Genomic DNA, 19585 nt, shown 5'->3' with positions numbered 1-19585 from the left:
GCTGCCATAAATAGGCACGCTGCTAATGAATATCCAAAAAAGAAATAAAGATGTTTTCAGCTGTTCTCCTTTTATAGCCAGGCATCAGGTTCATAGGTTAGTACTAAGCTAACTGCTCTTGCGAGCCATTTTAAGCCTAGCCCAATTATCCCTTGTGAGACTCAAACCCTGCACCTTGTGTTTGTAAGGCAAACACCTTAACCATTAGGCCACCCTCCCAACCCCTAATGTCTCAGTCTGGGAAAGGAGAGCAGCTCCATGATGTGGACATCTGAAAGCTTCGGAATTCAGGCCAGAAGGTTGACATCTGTCAGTAGCTAATTACCCTGGCTAAGGAACAGCAGTCACCCTCCTCAGATATCTTCAGTTATGCTAAGTATTCTCCCATGACTGTACTTTCTATTCCTTCCATTACTTTTCTAGTGACTGTAAGCCATCCCTGTCCTCACTGCTCAGTTTCAGAGACATACTGCTAGATTATAATACTATCCACATATTCCTTACACCCCAGTTTCAGAAAATAAATCTTTCCCTAGAGTCTAGTATCCCATTTGCTTTATTATACTCTCATGCATCGATATGGTACACAATTTGCATAACTGGTGATCTAGTTGTCTTATCCCCTTGATCACAACTTCAGAAATGCACCAGGTAATGAGCTTATTGCTAGAATAGCCCTTTCAAATGATCGTTAAGATATTCGGAAGGTCAAGGCAGCTGCAGGTGATAGAAATGTTGAACTGCATGTTTAAGCAATACATCATAACCAAGAGGGAATAATTCATATTTTACCCATGGTAAAGGATATTGTTTGGTCCCAAGGATGCAGCTCAAGTGACTAAACTAGGGCCCCATAACTATAGTTATACATATATCATTACTCACAAACCTGCCATGTTGCATTGCTGTTATACAGAATCGCTATTTGAAAAAAGTCATTATTTTAAAAATAAATGTTTTACCTTTTTTAGAACAATGAAAATCATATAAAGCTTTTTGTCCCATTTTTGTTTCTCTACCGTGATACTGTACATCTGGGATGATATAACTTTGAACTGCCTGTCTGTATGCCTATATGTCTGGTGACTTATTCACACAGTACATTAAGTTGTTGCAGTCTGTGACTCAGTAAGAATAACAGCAGACACTCAAACAGATTACTATTTTGTAAAGGTACTGGTCAGGTGTGTCAACTATTTAAGCACAGCAAAGGTATATATAATATTATTTATTTGTTTGCAGAGTGGCATTTTTAAGTTGAAAAAGAAATAGCATAATATGTTTTGCTGTTAGAGGTGAGAAAAAATGCTTATTGAAGAAGTTAATAAATATGTTTGATTATTGTATGGCATTTTTTATTGAAAAGTTTGCAGAAGATTGAGTGCTGACAGTTGATGTGTTTTGGATTTATGTGGATTTATTTAGATTTATTTAGCCAAGAACCTTGTCGCACTTGCGAGAATTTTGTGGTTGGATTGACTAGGCATAAAATGGCCCACAAGGGCAGCTAGCCTAGTATTTACCTGTGACCTTCATAAAGTTATACAGCTATGGCACATTGAAACAAGCTTTGTATTTGTGTAGTTTTCTGGTTAAATTATGCTATGATTTATTTCAAATTCCTTTTATCCATCTGTAACTGATCATTTTATAAATGTTGCTGAACTAGAGATTGGAAATTATTGATCTGACCAGTTTCATTCTACAAAGTTCTTGTACTCTTTCATTTAAAAAAAAAAAAAAAAAAAAAAAAAAAAACTTTCTTTTATCCCTTCCAATTAGGTTCAGTGGATCTCATCAACTCAAGCCAGGTTCCTCTGAAACCTGCACTTTCCAAATCTGCCTCACAAAAACTGTTGAATACCCCCAGGCTAGTTCCACCTATCAAAAGAAGTGAAAGCCCACATTCGAGTGCAAGGATCGAGAACAAAGGAGATCAGGAAACTCTAGGGATCTCTGCAGAAGATCTGGAGGTTATTACTGCTGAAGGAGGTGAAACATCGAACAAAGTTTCTGAAGAGGTAAAGTTAATTAACTATTCTTATGATTACGACAGGTACAGAAAAGGAACAGAAATGGGCTACATCTTCAACACATTAGCCAATTAGTAAAATACTAATAAAATACTAATTAAATGCATATTAAACCTAGAACATCATGTATACTGATTATGTATACTGATTTACTTTATTTTATCAATATGGTAAGTCTCTTTGGATCTAGGGAGACATTAGGTGAACAATTCTAGTCAAAGTGAAAGAAAAGTTGTAAATAAGTGACTGAATAGTCTTATCGAATGCTGTGTAAAGAATAGCATAGTGCATTAAGATAAAAACTTGATCTTAAATAAGGTGTATGCACATGTATTTAAAAAGCAGCTTACTATTAGGATTGATGTATAATTATTTTAATATTTGTTGTCTTTATTGACCGGGAAAAGTCCGACTGGGTAAAATCAATTTTCACTGGAGTCCCGAAGAGAAAAGTTCCACATTTAAGTTGCACATGTACATTTATAATTGCAGGGAAAAAACATCTATACAGAAGCTTATTTACATGATTTTTAGATATTTTTAAATATTTAAGAAAAGTTTCAGTCACTTGAAGGTAATTTGATTCCCTCAGCTAACTACCATACAGCAGAGTACATAACAGGTGAAGGGAGGTTTTAGACCTGAGCTGTCTGCGTCGGTACAGAGGACATAGTCTACCCATGACTGAGATGCTTAGAATTCAAGTAGAAAGTCTAGTATCTAACAGGTCAACCAAAGAGAAGAAGCAATGAGCAACTGGAAATCAGCTGTCCTATCTTTTGGAGGGGCTAACATTTTCTGTTGCAAAAGTGTCTTCTGGTGGTGGGTTAGTCAGTAGACTTTCATAGGTACAATTTATGCATATGCTTGTGTGGCAAAACACAGTTAGTAGAGTGACCACATCACAGCAGTGCCTACTTTTCAGCATTGTACACTTTGCATTCAGGGCCAGATAGGGAACAATTGGCAGATATGAGAATAAATCAATGGTCTTCCAAAACATCACTTTTGCACCCCATCCCTGACATAAGAAGATATGTCTAGATGGAATTCTAAACTGAAAAAGTAAGATCTCTCAAGGGCTGATGTAGGTTGTCAGTGCCATATAGAATGGGATGGGGAAATTGATGTATTAGTGGTATGGTGGGGTGGGAGAGCTAGATGGTCATAACAGAAAGGGCAAAATAAAACAAGTTAGTCTTAAGCTACTAGCTTCAGTATTAGTGTTATTTATAGCTATATGCAAGGTAATAATGCTAAGTATTATGGGTGGTAAAAAGATAAGGGAGTAAAGAAATATGGGGCAAAGGGGTTGAAAAAAATGTGAAGAGGAAATGAAAGAAAAGTTGACAAAGGATTATTCTGCAGGGCAAGGAGTCAGGGTAAGAAGATGTGGGAGCTGGGAGTAGTGATGCATGAGGCTAAGGGACTGCTGCTACCACAGAAACATAAGTCAATAACAATTGGGTGTGAGGCATAAAGGCATACCTCTCGACCTCTTAGTACATGAAATCTGGAAAAAGCCTAAAATAATAGGGGGGGGGGCAAAGGCCCAAAAATAGGGACAGATTTTAAATATTGCTCTTATTAAGTTAGAAATTTGCTAGAATAACATGATTTGTGTTAACATGCATTTTCTGGAGGATATGAAGTCTGAAACACAAATGGATGTCATTATGTAGTGACTTCAGTACTCATTGATTTGCCCCCCGCCAAAAAAAACATAAATGTTATAAGGAGCAAACCAAAAATATGAGACAAAAATCTGGACATTCTATGAAAATCTGGACAGTTGAGAGGTATGCATAGAGGTGCTTAGGTATAAGTTACTCAGGAATGACAGAGAAGGGAGAAATGGGGTGGAGAAGCCATCAGATGTTACGATCAGAGAGGAGGAGGAAGAACATCAAAATAGGGTTGTTGTAAAGATACAGTCAGATTTAGAATGTGTGTTAAATGTCTCAGCTGTTAAAGTAAAGGATGAGGAATTTAGCTAGTCCATCAGATAAAAAAAACAAAAACAAAAAGAAGGATAAGAAACTAGAGGGAAAAATAAAGAAAACAAGTTGGAGAAAGAATCTAATACTTAGGTGGGATATGAACATGCCAGGATTAAATAGGGGAATTTCATTCTCCAAGGTACAGAGTGAACAGCAGATGACTAAGGTATTGGGCTATGAAGGGTTCGACTAATCATGCAGGACTGTACCAGAAAGGATAGTATTCTGGTAAGGATACTAACTAATGCAGAGGATATCATGGGCATCCAGGTTCAGGTAGAATTAACCAACGGTGATCCTGGCACTGTATAGTTTAGTCTAGGAGGAAGGAGTAAAAAATAAGAAAAAAATGCAAAGACAATGACAAGGAATTTTAGAAGACAGAATTCTGCTGTGCAGGGGGAGGTGGTCAATTATGTGGTAGAAGACTACACAGAAGATGTAGGTGCCCACCACCAGTATGTATCCAATGTATGGACAAGGATATGCAAAACAGTACCATGTATTATAAATGACTATCATATTTCCTTAATAGAATGATGACTGCATTATCAATTTTGACAATTTAAAATGGAATATAAATGACCTTACAGGTGCAGATAAAAAGCAATGAGTACTAAACTACATCAAGAATTGTAGGGTGCAAATTGCAATGCTAGAACAAACTCATTTGGACAGAAATGAACCTCTGAACTTGATACAGAAGGAGTTTCAGGGAGGATTCAGTATAACGTTCAGGGATAAAAGAAAATGGAAGTGATACTATTGATAGGCTGAGGGGCTCTACTAGTGGTAGACAAGGAAAAAGTCAATAACAGTAGATGTGTGGTAGTAATGAGTTATTGATAGGAAAAGAAGATTTCTCTGGCAAGTATCTATAGTCCTCCTAAGACCACTGCTTTGGAGCTTACAGAAAATTTGGGAGAAATAGTATGTTTTCAGCAGGGTATATTATATTATGGGTGGTGACTTAAATTTAGTTTGTAATAGTGAGGTAATGTGTGGGCAGGATAGAAAGGAAGCTATACATAGAGAGGGAAGATTGCTAAACAATGCTACCTCAGTAACAGGAAAATCAGACAGAATTTATATGTTTTTCCCCAATACATAATAACTGGACTAGAGAAGATATGAAATAAAGATCACAGTTGCATGTTCATTTGCGTGACCTATCTAATAACTATATCAGACCATGCACCTATAAGGACTAAAATGACAATACAAGGTAACAAAATAAAAGGGAGACAGCATTTCACTGCATATTTACTAAAATCAGAAGAATTAAAGGGATGGGTAGCAGGTAAAATTCAAAAGCTATCAGGGAGTTAGAAATAACCACAAATGAATAAATAATAGACCAACCAAACACAGCTGTAAAAATATAAACCTTTATTGGGTAAGCGCTTTCGTGCTATCTCAACGCACTTCTTCAGACAAATAGCACCAGCATCGCACATCATTATACACCATAAAATCAAGTAAAACAAAACAATCAACCAATCAATGTGGCAATCTATGTGCGTTCGGTAAAGGTTTTAAAGGTATACCACCATTCAGGCTAAGAAGCCTATGAGCCTGAAGGGTGGTAATCCATTTCATTTCAGCCACTTCAGCCTTATTAACAGTATCTCCACCTCTTAAATCACAAGTAAAAACCTGCAAGACTAAAAAACTAAAAGTATGGTAATTAAAAGCTGTTACATGTCTATATAATACATTAGTAATGTCTTTATTCCTAATATAACCAACATGTTCCAAAAGGTGTGGTCCGTAGTGTTGTATATACCAACCTTCATTCACTTGGTAGATTTCTATATATTTTATAGTTAGAAATAACCTCAGAAGGGATAACTAGTGTGAGAGATAAGATAAAACCTGATTTTAAAAGTATGGTAGCTATCAGGAAGAAAGAAATATGGGAAAAATATAATTGAAATTATTTAAAAATGCTGGCAAAAATTGTTGCAGATGAGAGGAAGGAAAGGAAATGAAAGGAAAGGAAAGGGCAGGACAGGAAAGGAAAGGAAAATAAAGGAAAGGACAGGAAAGGAAATGAAAGGAAAATAAAGGAAAGGAAAGAACAGGAAAGAAAAGGAAAATAAAGGAAAGGAATGGAAAGGAAAATAAAGGAAAGGAATGGAAAGGAAAATAAAGGAAAGGAAATTAAAGGAAAGGAAAGGAAAGGAAAGGAAAGGACATTGCATATTAGCAAGGGGAAAATAACTGAATATTTGGCTAACATGCATGAGTTCAGAAAGGTTACTGTCAAGTAATACCTTTTTTAGCAAACCTAAGATGTAAGCACTGTTAGGCAGCAGAAAGTAGAAGGAACAGTAACAAAACACAGGAACCCCAATGCAAGAATAATAATTAGAGACCCAGAGGAGATAATGGAGAAATTTCAGAAATTCTATAAAAAGTTATATAAAACAAATAAGTGGATAGATCAGAATAATGCATTACTGGAAGTATTTATGTAAGCTCTAGATATGCCAAAGTTGAGAAAAGAGGAGCAGGAGGCTGAAAATTAACAGTTGAGATAAGTAGGAAAAAAATAAAAATTGTGATGAGGAAACAGTCAACAGGGAAATCTCCAGGGTTAGATGGTACTCTTCTAAAAATTTGTAAGTTAGGAGGGAAGAGATTTTGGAAGGTATTGCTCAATAATGTCTTGAAAGGAGGAGAGGAGAGTATCTGCATCTTGGAAGATAGCAGTTGTGGCAGTATTACTGAAAGAGGGAAAGGATCCCACAGAAACTGCATCATATAGACCAATCTGGAGTCTAAATCATGATAACAAAGTGTTTATATCTATATTAGCTAAGAGAATGTTAAAAACACTACCAAAACTGAGAGACATATAAATAGAACAATGACGTTTCAGAGGGAATTGAAGTTTAAAAACACCATTATTGTTGACGAGCCTTTATGTAGAGAAAGCACAGGGTCTGCTGGGACTTTACAAGCTCAGCAATGGTGATGTTTCCAATGCCTAATAAAATAATAGGTAATAAGGAGAATATATGAAAGATCAGCTCTCAGATCCAAGAATATAATTAATGTGGTAACCAAGAAAAGTTAGCCTTGTTTGCAGATGATATTATCCTATACCTGACAAATCTAGAACAGGGCATTCTGGTGTTGTGGACTATTTTGAGACAGTTCCAGACATTTTTGTGGTATAAAATAAAGGAAAATAAAACAAAGGATAAAGGTATAGATTATGCACCCACACATGAGATGCAATGGTGTCTATATTTATGGGCACATGACAATATAAAGTTTTTAGGTATATGTTAGCTATAGACATGTGAGAGGAAACCAGACAGAAGATCAACTGAAAATGTATTATTGTGGGCATGGGCAGCAAGATACACTCAGTGAAAATGGTTTTAGTTCATTTGTATGTATGTATGTATGTATAGGTCAGGCATTTTTTTATTAGCCAGAAGAAAAACTGTGAATGATAATTAAAAAAGAGTTGAAGGAATTTGTCTAGGAGGGGAAGAGAGCCAGAGTTAAGTGAGATAAGCTGATTTTTCCTACTGAACAAGGTGGTTTAGGGGCACCTGATTTGAAAGGCTGTTTTAAAGTTGCACAACTGAGGCATATACATATATATATATATATATATATATATATATATATATATATATATATATATATATATATACACACACACACACACACACACACACACACACACACACACACACACACACATACACATATCGAAGTAGAAAAGATGATGATAAATGGGAAGTACAAGTAATAAAGAGAGACAAGTATTTTTGATGCAAGCCCTTAAGGAGAGCAGTAATAATCATAAAACTGCTATATTTATAACTCGCCAGACAATATCTTAAAAACTAAACCAGTGGGGGAGTGGAGAAAAGAGATTTTATCAACTGGAATATCTACAATTAAGTATACAGGAAACAGGCAGGAGATGGCTGGAAGTAACTGCAAGAAAAAAGCTAAGGAACCAAGCCATTTAGAGTAGATAAACTGTAATATAAATAATAGAGTGGGATGCAGCTAAGCTAGTGTTTGAACTGCAGGTCAGAGACTGCCTATCATTTCAGGGAATGATAGCAAAGCATAGGCAAAGAGAGAGGGAGAGGGCAGTATTAAGTAAAAGGTCAGCCCTGGTACAGTTGTTATAGGAACTAAGAATAGAAAATGCAAATAAAAAAGGATACCTAGCAGTGCATATAAAACGCTGCATGATAACTACAAGAGTCAATCTGAGTAGCTTACAAAAGACTGGGAATTGTATGATACCTATACAAACCATTCCCAGCTGATTAGGAAAGAATGGGGATAGAGAACAGAGTGCAAATTGCAAAGAAATGAAGAGAAGAAATTTGTAAGACCCCTAAGTAAGGACAAAGACTAGACGATTTTGGATATTTATATAGAAGTAATTGCATAGGTATTTTTACACTCAAAGTAGATGCTAGATAATTTTTCTCAGTAGAAAATACATACTGGAGAAACGAAAAAGTAAAAACAAAAACAACAAGTCTTGTTTTACAACCTTATTGTTTTGTATAAGTATACATTTTCCAGGTTAAAGTAGGTTTTTCAAAAGATGATCTGATGGAATCCAGTTTGTGGATGAAAGCTCTTATCAAGACTAAATAAAATTGAGTTTTTTGGTGACTAAGACTACTCGATTTTTATTATTTTGTAAAAATAATATTTTACTTCTGAAATTTTGGACCACGGTTAACTCCTGCTAATTGCTCAAAGTTTCAGTGATTGCTGTGATTTTGGAACAAAGTAGTGCGGACTGTTGGCTACCCTCACACTGGGGTCAGCTGTTCTCCTTGCATCCCTGTTTTTGTTTTTATAACTCTTCATCCTGTGGCTCAAATATTGGATGTGCAAGGGGGTCCTGCTTGTGAGGTAGATGCACCTGAACCACTTGTGATATTTTTCCATTTAGATGTGAAAAAAACAGATAAAAGAAACTGGGGACAAAAGAGAATACTTATCATTGACTAATTTTAAACATTCCCTACAGAATGTTCTGACACAAAGTTGGGGGAGCAAATTGTAATAAATAAAGAAATTATTTTTTTGAATTGGAGTATAAGATCGGAAATGCCAAGACATACTAATGCCCTATTAAATTTAACACTACTGACAGCCAAAATGCAACTGCAAGAAAGTAGAAATAAAAGACTAAACTAATTTTTAAAAGGAAATAAATGAATTGGAAGTGGGAATGTTAAAAGTGGGAGGAAACAAACTCCATAAAAATAAACAGTATATGCGGGAACAATTTAAATAAAATAATACTCAAGAAAATGGGTGAGGTAAGAGGAGTTGGCAGGAAACAAACAATATGAAGACATGACAGAGAATATAGTTAAAAAAATGTTAAGATGAAACGTGTATGAATTTTTCATGAAGATAATACTGGAAAATGTTACTGAGATTGCTTTTGTATTAATGTAAATTAAAGTGTGATGAACAAATAATGTTTTTTTTTTAACAGAAGAATGAGTTTTGTACAGGGAGCAAACTGAGGGAGTAAAGAAGCTATGAGAATGGATCAAAGATGGAGTATTCAGGACTATGGACAAGAGTGTGAGGAAGAAGCAAAAAGACAAAATCAGGAGAAGGCCGTTACACTTAATTAAGGATATGACTAGCAAAATAAAGGGCCTACTAGAGGTAGAAAGAAGGCGGTAGTCAGGTGGCAGAAGAGGAGGAGGAGGAGGAGGCACAGTACAAGGAGGCTAGTAGAAAGCAACAACGATGGTAAGGGCAGCAAATGCAAAACCTGAAAGTTAGTTAGCAGAATGGATCTAGATGGGAAGCAAGGACATTTTAGGTACATTTCAAAAAGAAGGAAGGGAAGGCATTATTGTCCAGGCTGACAAAGATGTGTGGAGGATCACATAAGACTGGGAAAAATCAGAGATACTGAATGAATACTTTTTTCTGTCTTCTGAAAGGAAAGCAAAGTGATGGTACCATGAATGAGGGGATGTAGGACAGATGGTGGAGAGTCAGCTAAGAGGAGTGGAACTTATGGAACTTTTGAAAAAAGGAGTGTTGATAAACATAATCTAAGTGGACAAGAGGAAGGCATTTGACTTTTTCCCCACAAAGGAGACTAACAAGAAAATAGTAAGGTTATGGGTAGTTCCAAGTCTGAGGAACTGGGAAGCTACATGACTGAATGGTAAGACACAGAGGGTTTTGATGAGATGGACAATGTCAAGAATTCAGAAAATGACTACTGGACTACCACAGGCTTCTGTCCTGAGTCTGGTATTTCTCAGCATGTTTGTTTCAGACATATATGGGGGGGGGGTAGGATCAACCTCTTTTCTTATCATATAAACATGCAACAGAGAAGGTTGGGGGAAGTTTAATGAAGGAGTTGTAAAGGCTGAACAAGTGGGTCAAAAAGTGGCAGTTGAGGTTAAGTGCCAAACATGTGCAAAGCAACAACTCTGGTATGAAGTATCAACTAGAATGAGTGGAACTTAACAGGAAATGTATCTGGATGTATTGATCATACCTGGAATGGATCCCCAGATGCACAGTGGAAGGGAAATAACAGCAGCAGACAGAATACTGGGGTGTTTCCTCCATGGGCTAGATTCCAGAAGCAAAAACAATCTTTTCACTATATAGACCACACCTTGAGAGCTGCATGCTTGTTGTCTGGTTGTCATATAGGGAAGAGGACATAAGGCAGATGCAAGAAGTTCAAAGGAAAGCCAAGCTGTCAGTCATTCCAGGTTAATGACAGTGCAGAAGGAAGCCTAATTTCTGTATCAAAAAGTTGGCAGCCTCTGCTACTCCCTTATAATCAGCAGTTGATGCTTTTAAGGGGGAAAAGAAGGCTGGCCTTCTAAAATCAAGGATTTCTAACTATGCTTTCTGTATGGAGTCTGCATGTCCTCCCCGCGGTTGGGTGGGCATTTAAAAGACATGCGTAAATGAGCGTGCCTTCCTTGAAGGTTGAACGTCAAGCTGGCACCTCGGCGTTCATCAAACTCTACTGTCAATCATTAGTGGACCGGAGTTCCGCTGCGGCGACCCCTAACCGGGAAAAGCCGAAAGACAACAAGTAACTGGTTTCTAAACATTTGTTTACCGTCATTAATTGAATGTGATAGTTGCTGATCTGCAGGATATTCCAGCCATGAGTATTTTTCATTTGGGTTCTGTGGATAAGTTATTTGCTCAGTAAGCAAGTAAAGACTGAAAAATCAAAACTACAGGATGAAGCTTATTAGTCGTACAAAGCCTTAAATTTATGTAGCAAACTGTTCTTCTGATTGTCTGTAAATACTAGGCTGGCCACTATTGCTACTTAGAGACATAGTTAATTCAGACATGCCACTATAATGTAGTTGCAATTAATATACAATTTTATGTTTTTACTATGAAAAAGGTCAGATTAATTTCTACTTTTATTATATTATAGCCTCCCATTTAAGTGATACTACGTGCAGGTGACTCTGATGTCAAATGTATTTTGGTGGAGGTTGTACCTTTACAAAAATAGTTAAAATCATGTGAGAACTTTTGTCTGATGCACACTGCTGCATGATGCAACGTGTTTAACAACAAATTATCGGTTACTTTTATGCAGTGGAAACATCAACTGTAATCAAGAAATGGAGTGAGTGCATACTTAATCAAGTACTTCCACATTCTATCTTGCTTTACTGGCTACTGCACTTAGAATACTATGTGTAGATATGCAGATTCAAAGCAAAGAAGTGTTTCAAGCTAGTTAATACAATTCAGTAGATATCAATAAAGATGATACGGAAAACGCATTGAAGAAACCATGTAGACAGCTGGTGTAGCAGAATTAAGTGCACAGTTTATAGATGGACTGGATATGTGATTCCTGCTCTTAAGCATGCACTTTATACAAGGACTGGATATATGACTGCTTTTCTTTAGTATGAGCTTGCACATACACTCCAACAATGCCTGGATAAATAGTAACGTTGGTGCAATAGGGATATTTTAGTATTTCCCATTACCTAAGATGGATCAGTACATAACTCTCTGTTAGTATTTAATATTGACTGGATTAAAGACATAGGCATGGTACTTTCCAGTACCTTCTCATACTATTGGAAGATTTACATTAAACTGAAAAAAAGTCTTATGTAACTGCTTATTAGATATTAAGAAGATTGATTTGCAGAGGTGGAAATACTTGTTTCTCTGTATATGTCCTTGTTATAACAAATAAGAGTGCTTAAGCTCTAGACAGTACAGTTCTAAACATCCTACAGACGTATAAACCCCACCATCAGGATACAGACGTGCTGATTTGTCAGTTGATCACTATCTAGTTGGGTGTATAGTGAGGGTGTCTTGGAAGTACCTAACAGACTCACCTTTGTGGAGTGAGTTTGACTCCTACCTCTTGAAGTGCTTCTGCCATATCCCAGGGAAGATTGAAGAAATAGATTCGGAATGGATCTTAATGAAGACCTCAGTTGTCAAATTAGCAGCAAGGAGGTGTGACCAAAAGGTAGTCAGGGCTTGTCAAAGTGGTAACCCTAGCATCTGCAGGTGGAGATCAGTGGTGACCAAAGCTATCAAGTTAAAGAAAGAAGCAGCCAGTTCCCTGATGCAGAAGGATAGAGCTTTGACTACATTGCAGGTGACCCAAGTTCAAATAGCGACTCGGGTCCTTGCTCTGGAGGAATGGTGTGAGTGGCCACTGCCAGCTTATCCATCTTGGAGGAGGGATTCAACTCTGGCTCCCCCCATGGGTGACATGCAGTTGGAGAACTAAGTGTTTAAATAACTGCAATAATAAATTAATCTATGTGAGGTATAACTACAGAGGAAAATTATGCAATAAACCTAAATGGTAGTGTTACCACAAAATCAACAAATTATTAAACCAAAAGAAAACAGAGTTCAAAACCTTCAAATATTACCCAACCCAATGCAACAAGGCTAAGGTCAACACCATTCAAAAAGAACTTGATAAATCAATGAAAAAAGCAAAGTTTCATTCAATGTGGTCCACTGGTCTGTACAAGGAGGGTAAACATGAGTATGCATCAGCAGTGTATTCTCACCCACACAACAGCGCAAGTGGCAAACTACTAAGCATATGTGTGTGTGTGTGTGTGTGTGTGTGTGTGTGTGTGTGTGTGTGTGTGTGTGTGTGTGTGTGTGTGTGTGTTTGTTTATGTGTGTGTGTGTGTGTGTGTGTGTGTGTGTGTGTGTGTGTGTGTGTGTGTGAGAGAGACTCAATTCAGCCAATTTGTGTGTTGCAGTCAGCCTAAAAAGAAACATGTGCGAATTAAAATGTTACCACGTGCATTGTAGTCAGTAATTACATCTAATCTCCTTAGCACTGGACAAGATTGAAGATCAGGCTGCTACATACCTCTCAACCTGGAAACATCAAACATCTGGACAAAGGCCCATGAAAAGTAGGTACAACTGTCCCAAAAATTGGGATGCTGATTAATATAACATTTGCTTACATAATTATGTAATCCTGCCCACTCCAATGGAATTGCGGGATACCAACATGAAGCTTGAATTCACTAAATAATAACAAATAATGGCAGACATTTGAATTTTAGACTTTATATCCCTCAGAAAGTACATAATAATGCAAAACCTGTTATTCTAGCAACTGTCTGAGTTTACAGGCCTTTGTCCCACCATTATTTTTGCCTTTGTCTAGATTTCTTGCCCTGAGAGATTGAGAGGTATGCTGGAGACCCTTTTGCTTCCAGACTTTCCATTTTTACCATCCACTTTGTTCACTTCTTGCTGACTGATGTTCTTCATCTCACATTGCTGCAGTCCTAACACTTGGGTCGTCCGCTGTCCCTCGGTCGGCCCGAATATCAGAGTATAAGGCTGACGTCGGTCAAGGCGCATTTGACTGACATCAGAATGTCAGGGTACAAATGCGCATGACCGACGTCATATCCTCAGTCTTTTTTGCCGCATGGTCCGATGCAGAAGCAGTGTTGCAAGTGCCGCTCGGCGTTCTGAAATTTTTCGAATTCGGAGTTTCAGACCGAAGTCAGAGTTGGTTAAGTACCCCGTTGGGGAATATTTTGGTTTTTTCTTGCCTCAGTGGTTTACCGGATGTCAGAAAAAGTGAATAACTGTATTTCTTGTGGGAAACAGATACCGCATAGGGATTACCATAATTTGTGTATACCTTGTTTGGGACCTGAGCACGACGTTGTTGGGTGTCGCTTTTGTGCTAGGTTCAATAAACGCACTATAAAGCGAAGGTTGGATTGTGCCAGGTTGGTCTTTGGGAAGCGGTGCAATTACAATATGCCGTCGGATGCTCCGACGCCGGCTTTCTCAAAGAAGCGCAAGGACAAGGCAGTTAAACCTAGGTTAGAGGAGTCGTCCGAACCGGACGCCGGTTCTTTAGAGGCATCAGTGGAACCGGTGGTTCCGACGGAGGCCTCTCTGGAGTCCCAGGGAGAAACTTTGATTTTACAGGATGTGGCCTCCCAGGAGGCAGGTCAGGCTGTAGGGGCTTCTCAGATAATTGTACTCCCCTCCCTTCCTAAGGGGTCTAGGCCCTCTCTTTCTGCTTCCAAGGCTTCTCCTAGAGGCAGGTCTAGTTTAGCTTCTGTGGGTGTCACTCCTAGTTCTTCAGGTTCTGTGCCCAAGAAGCACATGCTTAAAATGGCAGAAGATTTAATTACTTTAATTAGAGGCTCTATGCCCCCTCCTGATAAGAGGCCTAGGATGGAACCAGTGTTGGGGGATTATGAGCAGGCTTTGGATGTGTCTGAGTCTTCGGCTGAAGACTTGCAGGAGTATTCTCATTATTCTGATTCTGATGTGGATGATTCTACTCCTGCTTCTCCTCCTGATGATTTTTCTTTTTCAGAGACCCTTCACTCCATGAGAGAGCATTTTAAATGGGAAGGTCAGGACTTCTCTGATTCCAGGAAAAGGCTTAGGGAATTTTTGTTTTTACCCCAGCATAGGCCTTTGGCTATACCTCCTGTTCTGAATGTGGTGGAAGATGTGTTTGCAGAGGCTTCTCTTAATCCTGATTCTTTGCCTCCTGCTCCTGTTAAACCAGATAGGTATTACAGGGTGCCTGAAGCTCATAAGTATCTTTTAAGAGTCCTAGGGCAGACCCAGAAACTGTTAGCCAGGGGCCTAAGGGTGTTAAGGCTTCTGTTGTCAAGAATCCGGTTCCTGCAGATAAAGAGGCCAGGGCCTTGGATAGATGGGGAAAGAAAGTTTATACTTCTTCCACTCTAGCCATGAGAGCTTTGAATTGCCAGTTTCACATGTTGAAATATCAAAATTATCTCCTTTCACAGTTGAAATCTAAGGTTGATGCTCTGGCGGAAGGTATTGATTGTAAAGAGTTACAAGATTTAGTGCATGTTTCTGAACAGGTGGGTAAGCATTCTTTGCAATGTGGTTTTGATGCTATACAGGCCTCGTCTAGGGTGGCTGCCACTGGGTCAGTTCTTCGCAGGCATGCCTGGCTGAGGGATCAAAATTTATCTGACCATGTTAAAACTAGGATTTTGGATGCCCCTTTGTAATCTGATGTCTTGTTTGGTTCTCCTGTTGAGGCAGTTTTAAAGAAAATGGAAGACAAGGCTAAGTCTATGCAGACTGTTAAAGATTTTTTGCAGGTTCAGCCTCCAAAGTTTAGTAGAAATTGGCCTACTAAGGGGTGGACGTATCCTTCTTATGATTCCCAGTCTAGGGGTAGATCTAGACGTGGCAGGGGCAGAGGTCAGGGCTCTTTCAGGCCTAGAACAGGGAGTTCTCCTGCACAGTCTTCGGGTGAGGGCAGGGGTCAGTCCTTTCGTAAACAGACCCAATGACCTACCTTTTCAGCTGCCAGAACCTTCTCGCCTGGCAGCACCTTTGGGAGGAAGGTTGGCACTTTTCAAAGAAAATTGGAGTTTGATTACCCAAGACAGATGGGTATTGGATATCATACATCACGGTTACAGGTTTTATTTCCATACCTTGCCTCCTTTCAAAGGCATGCCAGACATTCCTCCTCAACAAAGAATAGAGGCTCACAAGCAAATTTCTCTGTTACTCCAAATAGGGGCCATACAGCCGGTTCCTATGCCAGAAAAGGGCCTAGGATTTTATTCTCGCCTGTTCCTTGTACCAAAAAAGGGGAACACGTGGAGACCAATTTTGGATTTATCTTTCCTCAACACTTATCTGGACATTCCCAAGTTCAAAATGTTGACGTTACAACAGCTTTTACCTCTGCTGGGCAAGGATCACTGGATGGTAACTTTGGATCTCAAGGAGGCTTACCTTCATGTTCCTATCAGGCTAAGTTGCAGGAAGTATCTGCGTTTTCGGACTGGGACTTCTCACTATCACTTCTCTGCATTGCCCTTTGGCTTATCTACTGTGCCCAGAGTATTTACGAAAGTTCTGGCTCCAGTGATAGCTTTCTTCAGGCTGAAAGGAATACAAATCTATCCTTATTTGGACGATTGCCTGATTCTGGCTCAAGGAAGGGACGAGCTACTTCGTCATTTGGAATATGTGATAGCAGTGCTAAGATGCCTGGGGTATTCTGTGAACGAAATAAAGTCCAGTCTAGTACCCTCTCAAGGCATGTGCTTTCTGGGTGTAAGACTGAATACAGCATCCCAGATGGCCTTTCTAACCCCGGACAAACAAAAGAATCTTTCCCTTTACTTCCATCATCTATCTCTTCAGTCCGGGCTGACTGCAAGGACAGTCCTTCAAGCCTTAGGGTTCATGGCATCTTGTATTCTGGTGCTTCCCAATGCCAAACTGCATATGAGGAAGTTGCAATGGTATCTCAAAAATGTATGGACACAGCACTGCCAGGATCTGGACACTGTCATTCCAATAATACCTTGCATTCAAAAGGAATTTTGGTGGTGGGCTCAGGAATGTCACCTAAACAAGGGACTCTCTGTGACCCGGCCAGAGGCGAGTCAAATTTTAATGACAGATGCCTCGGACAAAGCTTGGGGAGCTCATCTAAACGGAAAGTGGATACAAGACAAGTGGCCTGTCAGACTACAGCATCTACATATCAACTTGAAGGAGATGTTAGCAGTCCAGTTTGCATTAATAGCTTTCAAGGATTTACTTCTTCCAGGGCAGGTGTTGATTCAAACAGACAACACAACTGTCATGTGGTACATCAACAAGCAAGGGGGAACACATTCTTATCCTCTATGCAGGCAAGCAATGATTTTGTGGGAGACTGCTCTCAGTTTACAACTAAGTCTTCAGGCAAGGTTTCTGCCTGGAGCACAGAACTCCTTAGCAGATGTGTTAAGCAGACAAATCATGGATCCCCACGAGTGGAAACTGGATCTTCATGTATTTCAGAAATTGACAGTGTCCTGGGGAACTCCAGACATAGATCTGTTCGCTTCTCCACTAAACCACCAGCTGCCAAAGTTTTGCACAAAGAGGTTTCATCCCACAGCTTGGAAAGTGGATGCTCTTTCTTTCAGTTGGAAAAATCTTCATGTGCATGCCTTTCCACCTCTGCCTTTCCTCCCAAAGGTACTTCTGAAGGTCAGACAGGACAAGCCAAGGATGATTTTGATAGCTCCAGATTGGCCTCGACAGCACTGGTACCCATTACTGAGAAGTCTAGTACGGAAGCCTCCATGGCCTTTGCCTTTGATTCCACATCTGTTGTCCCAGGAGGACAGTCATTTGCTCAATGTCAAACTTCACTCTCTTCACCTAACAGCCTGGCATATTCTGTTTTAAACCATAGAGGGTCTCAACTTCCACAACCATGGAACAACTAGTCACCCATGGAACAACTAGTCACCATCCCCACAAGAGGTGAAAACATACTTGATCTCATCATCACGAACATGGGATCAAAATGTTCAACACCGGAAGTATACCCCTCACTGGTGAGATCAGATCATAAACTAATCTCGCTGGAGGTCCTCATCCCGCCCCCACCTGAAACAAAAAAGACCACAGTGAAAAACTTCTCAAAAGCCAATTTCACACTTCTAAAAACTAGTGTGGTCTCCTTTAAGGCCCCTGAGCCAGTGGTAAACATTACTCAAACCGCTGAATCACTTACAAATGCCTTCTACCAGCACCTACAGGACTGCATGGATCAGGCAATCCCAAACAAAACTAAGACTCTCTGTACCAAAGGCAAGCGTCCAGTCTGGTGGACCCCAGCCATAAACAAGCTCTACAACAAAAGGAGGAAGCTACTACAAGATAGAGCAAAATCCTTGAAAGGTAAGACACCTTTGATCATTATAAGTAAAAACTAAGAGCTCTCATAAAATCATCCAAGGCAAATTTTGAGAGAAAAATCGCCAAGGACTCTAAAGACAATCATAAGGCCTTCTTTAGCTATGTTAGAAACCTAGGAGGAAACTCCCAGATATGCTCAGAATTAGTTCAAAATGATGTGAAAATTACTGAACCTACACACATTGCTAACATACTGGCTGACAGGTTCAGTGCAAACTTCTCCCCCCCCCCAAAAGGAGAGATATCTATTCCAGAGGATTGTAGACCCCAAACATCTCCAACGCCCAGGTGAGAACTGCCCTCACTAAGGCAAAAAACACAGCATCCATGGGACCGGATGGTGTCCCCGGCTGTGTGCTTCATGAACTCAACGAGGAATTAAACCCACAGTTAGGACAGCTGTTTAATCTTAGCCTCACCTCAGGATACGTACCCAAGGAGTGGCCCACGGCGACTGTGGTCCCACTTCATAAGGGCGGTGCCTCCACAGACCCTGGAAATTACCGCCCCATTAGCTTGACAAGCCTTATCTGCAAAGCCATGGAGAGGATCATAATGGAACTCATAAATAAAGACATAGGGAACTTGCAGACTTTGGATCCAACCCAGTTTGGCTTTGTCAAAGGCAGATCCTGCCTCTTAAACTTGGTTGACTTTTTCGAGACAGTCACCAAGGCCATTGATGAGGGAAAGGCAGTCCATACAGCCTACCTCGACCTGGCAAAGGCCTTCGACACAATACCCCACTCAGGTATCATCGAAAAACTCCTCAGCTTGAATGTAAACCCATACATCACAAGATGGGTTGCAAACTGGCTAGCGACAGAACCCACAGGGTCAGAGTTGCTGGAGCCATGTCAGACTCAAAGCCTGTCACAAGTGGTGTCCCACAGGGCTCAGTCCTGGGTCCACTCTTGTTCGGCATCTACTTTTCTGAAGTACAAGCAAACACAGGAGGGTTATGGCTGACAAAGTTTGCAGATGACTGCAAACTGGGCGCCATAGTCGAAAACACATCTGACACAGATATCCTCCAGAAGGGCCTCACAGAAATGGATAACTGGTGCCAGAGCCATGGCCTGAAGTTAAACGCCAAAAATGCATAGTCATACCCTTCGGGAAAAACAAGGTTACCCCTAGCTACCATATAGGTGACAATCCACTGAGCACAGAAAAGTCATCAGGGATCTGGGGACCCAAGTTGACAGTAGTCTTCGCTTGACACTCATGTTGCTAAAGTAGTTAGGAAAACCTTCTATATCGCCCACCTGATCA

At 39.6% G+C, this 19585-nt stretch overlaps 1 protein-coding gene across 1 annotated transcript in view; it reads left to right on the top strand.

Annotated features, from left to right (window-relative positions):
• TOGARAM2 (TOG array regulator of axonemal microtubules 2) overlaps positions 1 to 19585 on the top strand; it is a 1500446-nt gene that overhangs the window by 582262 nt on the left and 898599 nt on the right. Inside the window, exon 5 of the mRNA XM_044059883.1 lies at positions 1783 to 2021. Within this exon, the coding sequence (XP_043915818.1) occupies positions 1783 to 2021 (239 nt within the window). The remainder of the gene's footprint in view (positions 1 to 1782; positions 2022 to 19585) is intronic.

The sequence above is a fragment of the Protopterus annectens genome, chromosome 1.part2 (assembly GCF_019279795.1).
Source record: "Protopterus annectens isolate FY-2018-M chromosome 1.part2, PAN1.0, whole genome shotgun sequence".
Classification (NCBI taxonomy): domain Eukaryota; kingdom Metazoa; phylum Chordata; order Ceratodontiformes; family Protopteridae; genus Protopterus; species Protopterus annectens.
This window is presented reverse-complemented; position numbering and strand designations above follow the sequence as displayed.